General features: G+C 42.5%; 1 protein-coding gene across 1 annotated transcript in view; it reads right to left on the bottom strand.

Moving 5' to 3' along the window:
- LOC139745848 (carotenoid isomerooxygenase-like) overlaps positions 1 to 17,203 on the bottom strand; it is a 41,017-nt gene that overhangs the window by 4,811 nt on the left and 19,003 nt on the right. The window contains exons 2-7 of the mRNA XM_071656454.1: positions 8,262 to 8,517; positions 7,173 to 7,317; positions 6,207 to 6,360; positions 5,284 to 5,489; positions 4,353 to 4,532; positions 1,918 to 2,019 (exon numbers count right to left, since the gene is read on the bottom strand). Of these exons, the coding sequence (XP_071512555.1) occupies positions 1,918 to 2,019; positions 4,353 to 4,532; positions 5,284 to 5,489; positions 6,207 to 6,360; positions 7,173 to 7,317; positions 8,262 to 8,517 (1,043 nt within the window). The remainder of the gene's footprint in view (positions 1 to 1,917; positions 2,020 to 4,352; positions 4,533 to 5,283; positions 5,490 to 6,206; positions 6,361 to 7,172; positions 7,318 to 8,261; positions 8,518 to 17,203) is intronic.

The raw sequence follows: 17,203 nt of genomic DNA, 5'->3' as shown, positions 1-17,203 counted from the left end.
CACAGCCGCAAATGGATTCTCCACAGATAAGGTAATGAATCACCAACAACTAGATCATCCTTCCATCGGATTCAAGCTCACCCCTTAGACACACACACACACACACACACACACACACACACACACACACACACACACACACACACACACGCCTCCTATTCTTAAAATTGCTTCTTGTGCTAAGGACAGTGAGTGAATTAGCCAGGCCAGTAGGTTTTTATGGTCGTGGAAGCCATCTCTTTGTGTTTACCAAGTTTGCAGCGAAAGTAAATCCCCAAGACAGAAAGAACAAAGAGAACACTGTACTGGGATTTTACGAAGACTATGTTTCATCCTCTTCGGGAAAAAAATATGTATTTTTAGAAGACTTTGGCTCATCTCCTTCAGGAAAATGTTATTTAAGCCTGGTCCACCCTTCCCCCACAATACCAGGCAGACAGACGTGTACATAAGTTATAGAAAACAGCCAAAGGCCTCGAAATTAGCCTAGGAATTGAAGGGACGTAGAGTATTGAAGGAAGGGTAAACGAGGTTGGGGCTAATACAATAAACATCATCGACTGAGACCTGAACAACAATGTATATAAATTCCCGAGTGGTCTAGCAAGTGTGGATTACTCTCGTGTCTTCCTCTTACCCTCTGGGGAGCGGCCAGACTGGGATGTAGATAAAGCTATGGACACAAACGCCATCAGGAACAACTACCATAGGTTTAATGATCATACAAACTGCAGCTTAAACGTCTTCAGGTTAGGTTAGGTTAATGATCATGCAAGCTGCAGCTTAAACGTCTTCAGGTTAGGTTAGGTTAATGATCATACAAGCTGCAGCTTAAACGTCTTCAGGTTAGGTTAGGTTAGGTTAATGATCATACAAACTGCAGCTTAAACGTCTTCAGGTTAGGTTAGGTTAATGATCATACAAGCTGCAGCTTAAACGTCTTCAGGTTAGGTTAGGTTAGGTTAGGTTAATGATCATACAAGCTGCAGCTTAAACGTCTTCAGGTTAGGTTAGGTTAGGTTAGGTTAGGTTAGGTTAGGTTAGGTTAGGTTAGGTTAATGATCATACAAGCTGCAGCTTAAACGTCTTCAGGTTAGGTTAGGTTAATGATCATACAAGCTGCAGCTTAAACGTCTTCAGGTTAGGTTAGGTTAGGTTAATGATCATACAAGCTGCAGCTTAAACGTCTTCAGGTTAGGTTAATGATCATGCAAGCTGCAGCTTAAACGTCTTCAGGTTAGGTTAATGGTCATGCAAGCTGCAGCTTAAACGTCTTCAGGTTAGGTTAGGTTAGGTTAATGATCATGCAAGCTGCAGCTTAAACGTCTTCAGGTCAGGTTAGGTTAGGTTAGGTTAAGGTCATATAAGCTGCAGCTTAAACGTCTTCAGGTTGGTCATTTAGATTATGCAAGATAAAAATGGGTCGCCCTCATGAGTCCTTAGCTCCGTATACTCTTGTTATTCAACCATTAGATGTAAGCCACAAAGTCATTAACCTACTCAAGTCGATTTGTTTTTCTTTCAATCTAGTTGCTCCTCCCGCCAGATTGATAACGTAAAATGATGCTTTTTTTATTTTGAATTGTCTAAAACTGTATCAGTCAAGATATATACGCTAAGACGAAGACTCAACTTAATATTTCCACTTTAAGTCGTGAAAGAAATACCCAGAAGTCTTGAAACGTTCGAGGAAACACGTTAAAGTTCATCTTGAGTAGATGAATACGGTTATGTGTATATGAGCTCTACACATTTATTCACAAGACCTGAGTGAGATTGGATCTCACTAGATTGAACAGAACACAAAAGTCATGTTTCGTTTGACGTATTCTTTTAGAGATTCTGGTTCAGTAAGATTCAGCCGTTGATGGCCATGGAACCTGACCAACGTACACACACACACACATATATACGTACCAGGTTGAGCTCGGATGCCACCTTGTCTGACACGTCCAGTGGGATGACTACTCTCTTGATGCAGCCTCCGTCCAGGTCATTGCCCAGGGTAGCGCCCTTCTCCTGCAGAAAGAGGTTTATTACATTTCAGTACTAGACGATTCTCGTGTAGCTTTCTTGCTGAAAGACTGATTGATTACTCAAAGCTATCTGGCACCTTGATGCTGTAGGAACCCTAATGAAAAGGTCGGAAAGAGGTGAGGGTGAGGAAGGATTGAGTGAGTATTCAAAGGTATCTGTTATCCGATGATGTAGGAACCCCCATGGAAAAGGTTAATGAGGTAAGATAAAGAAAGATTGATTGATTGTTCAGATACTACCCTATCTATTTCACTCAAAAACAGGGAACTGTCATAAGCTTAAACATCAGTATGAAACATATACTATCATATTCCTAAAATTTCAGTATATGTATATATATATATATATATATATATATATATATATATATATATATATATATATATATATATATACATATATTTATTTATTTATTTATTTATCTACCTATTCATATGGACAACATAACAGTTTTATGCAACCGATCGCGCTGATTAAAGCTGATTATATTTTTTCTCGCCATTCGTCAATTTGCGCTTTTCACTGTCATACGCCGGAAGAATGAACAACTTGTACGGCATTATAACACTCTCACCTTCCTACGTGCTGATCTTGATTTTTACGAAGTGATTTCTATGCTTCTCTCTCAACACAGACCGTCTGTAATCCCTATATCTCGCTCTTAGTGGCTAGAAACCCTGTGCCTCACAAACGCTTCAGCATCACAGCGGCAGGTAGTACACAGGTCTAAAGATTCAACCCTTGGTAGGCTCAAGGGACTGTCAGTGAAGACCATGTCCCCGGACATGGGTTAACTCGTGCCGAGTTATACAAGCTGTCGTCGGCTAGGTCAGACCTGTCACAGTTTGTGGTGTTGTACCCCAGCCGAAGTTGGTACCCATTTACCTAACTAGTCAGGGAAAAGATGAACACCTGGGTGAACTGTAAGCCGTCAGCCCGCGCCGGGGATCAAACCCTGACCCATGACTATATTGGTCAGTGACGCGAACCAAAGCACCACCACATGGTTCTAATGTTTCTAATGATGATGAGGCAGACTCGATGCACAGAATACGACCCACTTCCTAGATTCCTGCAGTGTTACTGATATCATAAGGGTAGGTAAAATGTAAGGAAGGAGGAGGTTACGTGGAGGAAATTCACGAGCTTCCTTTTTATAGAATGTAACATATGAGATGGAGGGAGGTTACTGAGAAACTCTGCTGCAGCTTACTTGAAGATACTTAGGTCTGAACACCTACTTAAAGATACTTAGGTTTGGACACTTTATCACTGACTATGAATATGAAGGTCATAATACGACAGTACGCTTATTGAGTTCAATCTAATGTGCACCTCCTTTACTCGGATACATTGTAATATTCTTTTATATAATGATGAATCGGTACATATTTCTCGAGGTTAAAACATGCTAGAGAATCATCATATGTGTGCATACACATGACTGTAGCATATCAAGGAGACAGTGTAAACAGGAGGAAATCTAAAATGATTAATCCTTGAATGTTAAACTTGACTGAAAATATCAAGAACTTATAGAAACAACTGATTTGCTCATGGACCCCATGGAAGCAAGAAAGCATGAACATAGAATAAATCATCCAAAATTTAATAGAAAAATGAATTTATTTCTAGACATTCAGCCACGACAGTGGGCACATATAATAAACAGCCAAAACTAAATAGAAAATGAATTTATTTCTAGACATTCAGCCACGACAATGGGCACATATAATAAACAGCAAAAACTAAATAGAAAATGAATTTATTTCTAGACATTCAGCGACGACAGTGGGCACATAGAATAAACAGCCCAAAACTAAATAGAAAATGAATCTATTTCTAGACATTCAGCCACGACAGTGGGCACAGAATAAACAGCCCAAAACTAGATAGAAAATTAATTTATTTCCAGACATTCAGCCACGACAGTGGGCACATAGAATAAACAGGCCAAAACTAAATAGAAAATGAATTTATATCTAGACATTCAGCCAAGACAGTGGGCGCATAGAATAAACAGCCCAAAACTAAATAGAAAATTAATTTATTTTTAGACATTCAGCCAAGACAGTGGGCACATAGAAGAAACAGCCCAAAACTAAATAGAAAATGAATTTATTTCTAGACATTCAGCCAAGACAGTGGGCGCATAGAATAAACAGCCCAAAACTAGATAGAAAATTAATTTATTTTTAGACATTCAGCCAAGACAGTGGGCACATAGAAGAAACAGCCCAAAACTAAATAAAAAATGAATTTATTTCTAGAAATTCAGCCACGACAGTGAGCAAATACCCGAGTCACACACTCACCCTGATTGTCTTGAGGTAGAAGGTGTGGAGGAGGTCTGGCTTTGTGTAGGCGTTGACGTCGATCACAAGATGGTTATCCCTCTCAAAGCAGTTGATGATGTGCATGAAGAAGAAGGCCTCACACTTCACCTTCTGTTTCACCTCCTTCCCCGTCTCGCGGTTCACCAGGTGAATCTTCACCTGAACGAGGAAAATGACAAGTGTACAAGTGTCTTTATTCGAGAAAAGGGCAGTGCATGGTACCAGTCTGTACCAGAACAACGAAGTAGTGAAAATGACTTTATGTAGTGTTTTTTTTTTCTCCAGTAATCTCAGCAATTCATGAATACAAGTGCCTTTATCTTAAGTGTACTTAAACGGCAAAAAGCTTACTTCATTTCCCCAGAAATCGGCTATTTATCCCATTGCTTTATTCTCCCCTTTGGTGCTTTCTACAATAGTTTGGTATTTTTGGATTAACCTTATAATCTTGATGATTGTACAAACGTGAAACAATATAACGAAGTCCTCAAATTTACTATTTACGGGCCCGAGATATACGTATCAGTTTCTTCACATTTGTATAAAAAGATAACATGAAAAGACATACAAGCATCTTTCGCCATGCAAAATGATTTTCAACGGCATAAGTTGATGATGAAACGAAAAGAAGACGAACTTTATATTTTACCATCATGATTCTTTTAGTGTTCTTGGCAATGCACTAATCAATCATTACGAAACATTTACGTAAAATAATGACAAATAAGATGTTGGTCTGTGATGGCCTTTATTTGAGACATTCTTGACCCTGATATAGATTACGTTTTCGTGCTCTCCAGATTAAGGAAATGATATTGACTGACACCATATCCCAACATTCATTTTCCTTTAATTTCGTCAAGATTTCCCGAGTTTCTTCATAACGTACGTAGAATTTCGTTCGTCTTACCAGCTTCTCAGACATCCACTCCATGCCTTCGATGAAGGGCTTCTCCCGGATGGTGTTGGCGACCATGGCCCTCACGTCGATGGTGAGGGGCTGCTCCATCAGCACGAAGTAGTTCTCCGTCAGGCCGAAGGTGTGCATATGGCAAGGGTTGAGCTTCCAGCGGGCGTCCACCGACGCGATCTTCTTTGGCTTGGCGAACACGTGACCTGATGGGGAGAGGGGTATGCGCGAGACTGATGAAGCAGCCGAGGTATTGTACAAAAGCTGGTGGGGATTATTGTGGACGAAAGGGTATATGAGGGCCTACAGGGCTGATATGGACCATTGATGAATGGAGGTAGAGGAAAATATCGTCATTGATAATGACAGTGAAAGCAGTAGGGTCAGTGATAGATATGGCGCTAAAGATAGCAGTGAAAAGTGAAGCCGGTGACAACACGGTCACAACTGACAGGGTGGTGGAACAGTAAGTTGCAACGGAAAAACGAGGGTGGGTAAGGACAGTGGGAACAGCAACGGTTCAGGAGGTGGTAGTACTACTGTTGACAGCAGCTAGAGGAGTGGGAGCAGTGAGGACTTATCTGGGTAGCGGTGCTGGGGACTGCCAGGTGCCATAGCGACGAAATTCTCACCAGATGTTTCGCTGGATTTGCATTCTTAGGAGCTGAGATTCGATTCCGTTTACTGGTTCGTAAGGCAACTATCATACAAAGTGAGTTAGTCAGCCAACATGAAGTAGTAAAAGCGGAAGAGGTGAAGAGAAAAAGAAGCGAAAGATGACTTTGTCACCATTCAGCAGTTGTTCCTTCACAAACCATGTGTAGCAAGCAAGAATCTTTGAGATTTTACTTTTTTTTTAATATCTCTGAGAAAGAAAGGAGGGAAATAAAGAATAAAGTTGGTACGAGGGATCGAGTACTCACCCTTGCCATCCGCAGGCTTGGGAGGGAACGAGACAATGTCATACTTGGGCCCCGTAGCACCCACGCCGTGCAGGATGTTGAGCGTCGTGCCGTCGGGCATCGTGAGTGGGTGTGGGCAGTGAGAGTTGATCCCCAGCTCCTTGTGTAGGTCCACCTGCGTCAGGAGAGATGCCGTGAGAATCAGGGACTCAGGAGGGGAGAAGAAGGGAGAGGGCAGAGACGAAAGAGGATGGTGAGGGAAGGCCTGGATGTGAAGGGATAGAGACAGACGAGTGAAGGACGAGGGAAGGGCGACGGTGTAAGGGAAGGGTGACAGGTGGGAGGATGAGGTTGACAGAGGATGAGGATGACATTGGAGAGGTCAGGGCGACATTACAGAGGGAGAGAAACTGTTGGGGGAGTGGGGTGTACGAGAGGGGAGGAAAGAAGGGAAAAAGATGGTGGCTGCGGCAAAAGCGAGCCACTCCAAGGATCACCCCGGCTTATGGTAGTCATGCCAACACATTTGAGATGAAGATTATAGATCGCCGCTGCCTGATGACAGACAACCCAATAGTGGTGTAATGTCAGATGTAGAAATATTGGTCTGACCTTTTCCTGATCTTAGTTGCTTCCCTTCTAAAGAAACTTTATCTTTAAAGAATAATCATATGGATTTATCTAAATCAACAACCCATGAAGAATAGATTAAGCATAGGCGTTTGCTTTTATATCACGAGAAGCCATCAAATCTTTTTCTAGGACACTTTGTATCTGTTGACTGGTCCACTACTGATAAGAAATTATGGAAAAAAAAATTACATGTACCCTATAATGATTGTCTACCTCGCGGCCTCCTTGCTTTCCCTCACTTCTGATACATTCCTCCTCTTAGTCAATCTCTCTCTCTCTTTTCGCTCATCCTCTCCATTCGTCCAAACACACTTCAGCACACCCTACGAAAGTGTTTTTAGCATTTAACCTCACCTTGCTGATGGTTTCGAGCGTTGTAGGGTCGATCTTGTGGAGGAAGGGCGCCTCCGTCACGCAGTAGTACTCCCCGCCAAAGGTCACCACAGCAACGGGCGCGTTGTCGGAGAACATTTTGTCGAAGGCAAACTTGTCGCCCAACCTGCAGACGGAGACAGAGGCTGGATGATTTCCAGGATGTTAAAACTAATTAATCAAGAGTGAATAATAATGCACGATGACTTGTTCCGTGTTGATAAAAGCAGTAGAACAGGAAATGACAAGGACACCTCTCTCTCTCTCTCTCTCTCTCTCTCTCTCTCTCTCTCTCTCTCCTTGTCAGTAATCTAGGATTCGTTGCAAAAAAAAAATAAGTAGATTCAGTGAGCATAATTCTACTGTTCGAGCCAAGTAGCTACTGGGATGATGAAGACCTTTCACCACAAGAAGCAAAGACTCGATAGCGAAAACCTTGATCGTATGTACATGGAAATTGTTGCGTGTTGTTGGGGTTAAGCACATACACTACCTTTGAACCCGGATTCGTGAGGGAAGATTATAGTTGAAGGGGATGAGGAAGAGGTTAGTGAGTATTATCATTAAACAGTTGGTTTCAGGCACCTTACCGTGTTGTGGATGGGGTACATTTTCTCTTGAGAATAAACAGTTGAAATGTAGTATCCGAATTAGACAGGTGGGTCTCATAAAGACGCAGGATATTTCGAAAGGCAGTACTGTCTCTTGCAACCCTTCCCTTCAACTACGCACAACCTAAGCACCATCACACCTCCACACACACACACGCACACACACACACACACACACACACACACACACACACACACACACCACAAATGAAGTCGACACGAGACAAACCACTACTTACACCACAACCCTACTCACCACTATACCACCACACACACCACACACGCAGTCAGCATGAGACAAACCACCACTAACACCACAACCCTACTCACCACCATACCACCACGCACACACACCACACATGCAGTCGACACGAGACAACCCATCACTCTAAACCCCTTCCGATGCACCCATCCCAACATACACATATACCAGGCAATACGACCAGACCATAACACCTACTTGGAGAGCTTGTTCTTGGCGACCGATTTGCCAGTGGTGCCGAACTCGGAGACGACGATCTGCTCATGTTCGAGGTTGGTGTTATAGGCGTACGTGCGGAGGAACCTGCTCGAGAAGGTCACGCCCGTCTCGCCAAAGGTGAACTTCTGCAGCAGGGCCGACCCGTCGAAGACGTGGTTGAACTCGTACTCCCCGTAAGTCATCCGCCCCGGCCCGTCCAGCACGTAGGATCCACGCAGCCATGGCGGCAGCGAACCTGAGGAAGAGAGGAGGGAATAAGGAGTACTTACTTACGACGTAGCGTAGAATGAGGGAATAAGGAGTACTTACGACGTAGCGTAGCGTAACTTATGAGTACGTACGACGTAGTGTAGAGTAACTTGTGAGTACTTTCGACGTAGCGTAACGTAACTCATGTGTACGTACGACGTGGCGTGGCGTAACTTGAGAATACTTACGATGTAGCGTAACGCAACTCATGAGTACGTACGACGTAGCGTAACGTAACTCATGAGTACGAACGACGTAGCGTAACGTAACTTGTGAGTACTTACAACGTAGCGTGGCGTAGCCTCACCGTGGAATTTTTTAAAGCTGCGATGAACAAGCCGTAAAGTTACGTGTTGGCAAGTGGCTTTTGTGTCAACGGAATGAGTGTCAGTGACCCACGTGTGGATGAGGCGAGGGGAGAAAGGCGATATCTCTGGACGCAGGAATAAAACCTGACAGCTACTGGAATGCCAGCTCACTGCAGGGAGAGGGGGAAGATGGGGGAGTTGGAGAGGAGGGAAATATAGGTAAGAAATAGCATGTGTGGGAAGGAAGGTGCATGAGCTGGGTAAATGATTACACTCGGAGGTTTTGGGAAGTGATTACACTCAAGGTTTTGGGGAAATGATTATGTAAACTTAGGGGGTTTGGGGAAATGATCAGTCTCAGGGGATTGGGGAAATCATTACACTCAGGGGTCTGGGGAAATGGTTACGCTCAGGGGTTTGTGGAAATGGTTACACTAAGGGGTTTGTGGGAATGATCACACGCAGGGGTTTGGGGAAATGTTTACACTCTGGGGTTTGGGGAAATGATTACACCCAGTGTTATGGATGTGTGTACACCAGGGGGGGAAGGTGGGTGAGCTGGACCTAAGTGTACACACGGTCCTGAGTAATCGACTGTACTCAGGCAATAGGATCTAAGTAATTCCAGGTGAGGAGCAGAACAGTAAAGTGTAGAGAGCAGCCGCCCATAAGAGAATCACCACGTAGACTTGGGAGTGTTGGTGTGAAAACTAGAGCTGTCTTAACACCACCCCCTCACCCGGATGGCTGGTCTTGCTTCATCTCATTGAATTTAGCTACTTTGGACATTCTTATATATCTTCTCTCTCAGCTTTCACCCTGCATCTAGCATCCTCTCCTCAGTGTTGATTTTCTCATTCTTTCTTTTAATGTTCCATTTCTTCTGATAAGTTACTGATGACCTTATCTACACTTCGACGTGCTTTTCTTTTTCTATAGCACCTTTCCACCTCTTTTGGAATTCGTAGAACGTTCTTCTCCAACATACTCTCATACATCTTAGCTTTTATGTCTTACTCAGAGCCTGTCCTTCATTTAGGATTATTATACGTGAAGGAAGCCATCGACCTAAAGGAATTCCTAAGACTATTAGTTTCCCAGGAAAACCAAGGTTGTCTTGGGTGACGAAGCGAGTACATCATTTAGAAGGTGAAGCATGAACACCTGAGAGTGAGGAAGCGAAAGTGTTTAGGGCAAGGGAGAGGGAGGGTGACCGATAGTGAGGGAGCGAGAGCACTTAAGTAAAGGAATGTCAGAGTGACTACTGGCGAGAATCGGGAGTGCTCAAGTCAACGCATTGTGAGAAATGAGAAAAGAATCCATGAAAGGGAGAGTTTCTTAGTAGGGTACATAGCCAAACAGAGTGAAAGTACGCATGAGAGTGAATAAATACAAAGGAAAGTGAGAGTCCGTGGGAAAGTAATTGTGATAATTTAATGAGAGTGAGGGCGAAGGAATGAGGAGCAAACAAGAAATTATTAACCAAACATTTACCAAGAATATACACTGCCATTGTCAAGCCTGGTCGAGCAACCGGATAACATGCATATCTCCATCAAGAAAAAGATGTAACGCCTGTGACATTTCGCTCCTGCATAAACCTGATTTAATACCTGGATCCTTACATAGAATGAAGTAAAGATTTGTTTCTTTCCAATACTTTCTACTTATTGTTAGTACGTTGCCGAGTGCTGTTTCAAGTCTTCCTTGATCTTTTGACAAGACGCATGTATAAATGCTTTTGCATCTCTGGGAACTGTTTTCTTCGGCGAATTTAAGACGTGTATGAAGTAGAAGAAATTCGAGTTTGCAAAATTTCCACAGCTGTAGAGTTAGCTGAACTTGACCATGAACAGGATAAGCTATCTTCAGTCACGCATAAAAGTTTTGCAGTATCAGAGATATAGATCTGAACACCACTCGAGTGCCACTGACATGTCATTTACGTAACCGAATGACGTTTGTCTTGTGGATCGAGATAACCCTTCCCCAACATTGACGAATTTATATCAGCTTTTTGTAACTAAGGAGGAATTCATCCATTTACACTTTTCAGGATTTCTCCCACTCCATCGTAAATCCCAGCCGAAACCTCCAGTTCACTCATGGTCCTCTGTGGCTTAATTTGTCTTGATCAAAATTCCGCCTTTACCTACATTCTTCAGTGCTCCCAGGACCTTCGCCCCCTCACCAACCCTATGAATCACTTCCGCTACCATGGTTCCATTCGCTGCCATGTCCATTCCCAAGTATCTTATTGATACAAATAAACAATATAATGAATACTATCATGAGTAGTATGACCTACAACCTAAATATACAATATGGATAGAAATGTTAATTTGTATCGATTATAGTATTTTTCCTCACTTTTAACGTTCTATATACTCTGATTTGCTTCTTATATACATGTTTGCGGTTTACATTTTATATCTAAGTTTAGTGACGCAGTTTCTTCTCTCGCTTTTTGTAGATCCCTGATGATGCCTCTGTGAAAGCGAAAGCTTGACTGAAATAGAATGTATAATTTTGGAAAACTGGTGTTTGAACACCTGCCTAGTGGTAGAACACTACTGAGCAAATTAAAGAATATAAAAGAGAAGATTAGTAACTGTGAATAGGCTGTCGTATTCAGTTCTATGTGCATTAGAGAAAATCTCCTCCTGCTGACACACATACACACGCACACACACACACACACACACACACACACACACACACACATGTACAATCGCACGTTTACCAAATGGCATCCTAGCTACGTCTCTTCGTTGTAAATCAACTGATTGTTATATTTCTCTCTTGTGTCTCCCCTGATGACGTGATTATTACACGAAAGTGCACTTGAGAACTTATCGTGCTTCATTTTCCCCGTGGACTCAGGAATATGTACATATATCTATCTATCTATCTATCTATCTATCTATCTATCTGTCTATATATATATATATATATATATATATATATATATATATATATATATATATATATATATATATATATATATATATTGTTCGGTACGACAGGTGACAGGTTGTGCTTAACAGATGAGCTTGGGCGACAATTATGACGGACTTTCTCGTTTCATAATAACAGTGATCTACACTTCATAGCTTGCCTTGTGCGGAAGAGTAAGAAACTTAGATAGCAATGGAAAGAAGAGTAAAGAGTAAGAATAAGGAGAATGGGAGAGTAAGGTATAAAGGTAAAGTGAAAATGAGAAGAAATAAGAGATGAAAGGCCAAAAAAGGAATCGAAAGGGAGAAGGAGGGGGAAGAGGCATATTGAAAGCTATTTCAACGTAATATGACGCGAAGGAAAAGAAGGAAGAGAGAGAAGTGGGGAGCTTGGACGAAGACGGTAGTGAACAGAACCGCACGACACAGCTGTACAGACTCTGTCCAACCCTTGCGGTGGTGAAATTTGGTGTGCGTGTTTGACAAAGCATCAAGTAGGGGGTTTGTATGGGTTCGCCGTGGGCCAGATGTCAAGCCTAACTGTACGTCAGTGGTTTTAGAAACCTTTTTCTTTTGTGGGACGGGACTGAGGTCGTAGACTGACGTGTTGTATATGAACGGCACATAACGCTCACGAGAGAGTGTTGGTGTACATAGGTGGCTTTCTGGTGTTAGTTCCAACGGATGATACTACTACCACAGCTGTTCTTTGCATGCTGGAAGGTTGTGGATTGCTGGAGACAAATACTGGAAGGGGGTTTCGAACTGGTGTGTGTGTGTGTGTGTGTGTGTGTGTGTGTCACAGATTAAAAGCCTTCTTGAATGACCGGGAACAGCAGGTAACGCAATGAAGTGGCCTGACCTCAGCCTCGGGTCAGTACAAGAGCAGTTTCAGTGCCGAAGACCAAAGAGAAACAACACCTTGGAAAAATAGAAAAAAAAAAGATACTTCGAAGTCTTTATACTAATCATCCTCACAGCCCATGCTAGTATCCATCATCAGAGAACAAACCACAGCATTGCTTCCGCTGTACAAGTTGTGGCCGTTGTAGCGGCGGAGCCCACGATGTGCAGAGGACAGATCTTGCCTTCCTGGAGGAGGAGGAACAGACCAATAGTGGCAACAGCCTTTCGCGGTGACGGTGAGGAAAGGCAAGACGAGGCAAGTCGTCTCGTCCGGCAACTTTTTACCCTGTGGCAACCGGAGGAACCTAGAATTTACGGGAAAATGACACCCATTCCCCCTTGGCATGTCTCAATTGTCATTCAGTGAGGAGAGAGAGAGTGTCTGACATGTACAATGGGGCTTTACTACCATCATTTCGTCCGACCTTTATAACCCATACCAACCCACTACTCCTCGACCATACTACTACCAACTGCCACCCTGGATTACCACAACCACCATATGGCGACTCTAACGTAGTAATGGTAGGTTTGCTGATAACTTACGTGGGGTTATCACATGATCACATTACTGTCATACGCCATCAGTGACCCTCTCAGAAGAGAGAGGAGGAACATTCAGACGTCGCCAAATAGACACTCAAAACAACACGTTGTTAGATATGCATAAAATACACAAGTTGTTAGACATATAACGTAAGCCCGTCTTGAGACATACAACGTAAGCATCCATTCAAACGTACAGCATATACATATAAGATATATACACTTCCTAAGATATAAATATAACACATTCTTTAGGCATACAATAAGCACACGTCTTCTGATAAACGATATTCACATGCCATCCGACATGCAACATAAGCCCATTTTAAGACCTACAACATAAGCCTATCTTAAGATATACAACATATGTCCGTTTAAGACACGCAGCATAAGCCCATCTTAAGACATACGACCCAAACACAAACATACAATAGAGGCACGTCTTCAGACATATACACACGTCTTCAGGGATACAGCATGCATACGTCTTCAGACATAAGATATATGTATCGTCAGTTATTCAACTTACAAGCACCAGCCTTCCGTCACACCATGTCATCCACTCTATAATAAGGCGTGTGTTAACAAAGCATAGAGTCGTCATTTATCACAGACAAGTCATCTGTAATACAAACAGCATCACACACACACACACACACACACACACACACACACACACACGAGAGAAAAAAAGGATGGGTGGTTGGATCGTATACATTCCTGGACTGTCAGAATGCCCACATAAGATTAATGACGAAGGAAGACAAGCAGGCCAGCGTCAGGGGAGGGTTGCATAAAAGGAACGACAGTTACCTAAATGGGAGGGAGCCAAGAACGCACGTTGGAGGAATGTTTTGTTTCATGCTGAGAAAGGGTGACATGTGGGGGTTCCTCAGGGCTGACTATTAGGGCCATTATTACTTCTTGATCGATGTAAATGATTTACCTGACGAGGCAGAAACAAAACCTTGAGATATTTGTTGATGATGCCGGAGGTGTGAAAGAATCGTGAAGTGATATGGATTGAGCGAAACTGCAAAGATACCTAGACAAATTGCTAAGATATTCAAGCAGATGTCTAACATCATATGAATATAGAAAATGCAAAATCATGATGAGAAGAGAGATTAGATAGACCAGACAGCGAGTGCAAGACTTTTGGAAACGAATTACTGGATCCCCACTATGAGAGGGACTTAACATTGAACACCGCTGGTAACAGTATTCAACACCACTTTTAACAGTATTCAACACCACTGTAACAGTATTCAACACCACTTGTAATAGTACTCATCACCGCGAGTAACAGTATTCATCACCACTAGTAACAGTATTCAACACCACTGTAACAGTATTCAACACCACTTGTAATAGTACTCATCACCGCGAGTAACAGTATTCATCACCACTAGTAACAGTATTCAACACCACTGGTAACAGTATTCAACACCACTGGTAACAGTATTCAACACCACTAGTGATAATATTCAACACTACTGGTAACAGTATTCACCACCACTAGTAACAGTATTCACCACCACTTGTAACAATATTCACCACCACTTGAAACAGTATTCACCACCACTTGAAACAGTATTCAGCACCACTAATAACAGTATTCAACACCACTTGTGATAGTATTTAACACTACTTATAATAGTATTCAACACCACTAGTAACTTGCCACCAGAGCATCGTGTGGTAAGGGAAAGGATCGTGAAGGGAAGGCAGACTTTAGTTGAGTCAACGTCATAATTTTCCTTTTGGGTCCATTCCTTCGCAGTCCACGAACGATGAGATGGTTTAAGACGACGAAACAAAAACGAGAATGACAGAATATCGGTTTGCCCACTGTGGATTAGAGAAGGTACGGGCTGGCATGTTAACCATACATGAATTCCTAGGAGTTCATGGCGACGGACACAGAGGAACAGAAGAAAGAAAATTGGTGATGGAAATTGTGCAGATGTGAGGGAGGCGTCTTCATCAGCAACGAAACTGTGGCACGAGCTAAGCACTGGAATATTCAGCAGCATGTATGATATAAACACAAGGATCCACGAGTGTCAAGCTCCCTCCTTACACATCCTTAAGCGCCCGTAGGTAGTCACACACACACACACACACACACACAAACACACACACACACACACACACACACACACGGAATAGACTGAGGTGCGAGAGTGTCATTGTAGATAGCGTAATGAGGTTTGACAAGTCGTGAGACAGTGGAGAAAATTGAAGGGATGGAGTCCAGCCTGGGAAACTCTCTCCACTTATAATACTAACTCTAACCCCACAAATGCTGTTACCCAGCACACAACACAAGTGTCTAACACAGTATATATATATATATATATATATATATATATATATATATATATATATATATATATATATATATATATATATTTTTATTTTTTTTTATTTATATTTATTTATTTATTTTGCTTTGTCGCTGTCTCCCGCGTTAGCGAGGTAGCGCAAGGAAACAGACGAAAGAATGGCCCAACCCACCCACATACACATGTATATACATACACGTCCACACACGCAAATATACATACCTAAACATCTCAATGTAAACATATATATATATATATATATATATATATATATATATATATATATATATATATATATATATATATATATATATTTTTTTTTTTTTTTTTTTTTTTTTTTTTTTATACTTTGTCGCTGTCTCCCGCGTTTGCGAGGTAGCGCAAGGAAACAGACGAAAGAAATGGCCCCCCCCCCCATACACATGTACATACACACGTCCACACACGCAAATATACATACCTACACAGCTTTCCATGGTTTACCCCAGACGCTTCACATGCCTTGATTCAATCCACTGACAGCACGTCAACCCCTGTATACCACATCGCTCCAATTCACTCTATTCCTTGCCCTCCTTTCACCCTCCTGCATGTTCAGGCCCCGATCACACAAAATCTTTTTCACTCCATCTTTCCACCTCCAATTTGGTCTCCCTCTTCTCCTCGTTCCCTCCACCTCCGACACATATATCCTCTTGGTCAATCTTTCCTCACTCATTCTCTCCATGTGCCCAAACCATTTCAAAACACCCTCTTCTGCTCTCTCAACCACGCTCTTTTTATTTCCACACATCTCTCTTACCCTTACGTTACTTACTCGATCAAACCACCTCACACCACACATTTTCCTCAAACATCTCATTTCCAGCACATCCATCCTCCTGCGCACATCTCTATCCATAGCCCACGCCTCGCAACCATACAACATTGTTGGAACCACTATTCCTTCAAACATACCCATTTTTGCTTTCCGAGATAATGTTCTCGACTTCCACACATTTTTCAAGGCTCCCAAAATTTTCGCCCCCTCCCCCACCCTATGATCCACTTCCGCTTCCATGGTTCCATCCGCTGACAGATCCACTCCCAGATATCTAAAACACTTCACTTCCTCCAGTTTTTCTCCATTCAAACTCACCTCCCAATTGACTTGACCCTCACCCCTACTGTACCTAATAACCTTGCTCTTATTCACATTTACTCTTAACTTTCTTCTTCCACACACTTTACCAAACTCAGTCACCAGCTTCTGCAGTTTCTCACATGAATCAGCCACCAGCGCTGTATCATCAGCGAACAACAACTGACTCACTTCCCAAGCTCTCTCATCCCCAACAGACTTCATACTTGCCCCTCTTTCCACACATACATACATACATACATACATACATACACATGTACATAATTCATATTATCTACCCTTATTCATTCCCATCGCCACCCCGCCACACATGGAATAACAACCCCCTCCCCCTCATGTGTGTGAGGTAGCGCTAGGAAAAGGCAACAAAGGCCACATTCGTTCACACTCAGTCTCTAGCTGTCATGTAATAATGCACCGAAACCACAACTCCCTTTCCACATCTAGGCCCCACAGAACTTTCCAT

The sequence above is a fragment of the Panulirus ornatus genome, chromosome 4 (genome assembly GCF_036320965.1).
Source record: "Panulirus ornatus isolate Po-2019 chromosome 4, ASM3632096v1, whole genome shotgun sequence".
NCBI classification, from domain to species: domain Eukaryota; kingdom Metazoa; phylum Arthropoda; class Malacostraca; order Decapoda; family Palinuridae; genus Panulirus; species Panulirus ornatus.
Note: the sequence above shows the minus strand (reverse complement) of the source record. Positions and strands in the feature narration are given on the sequence as shown.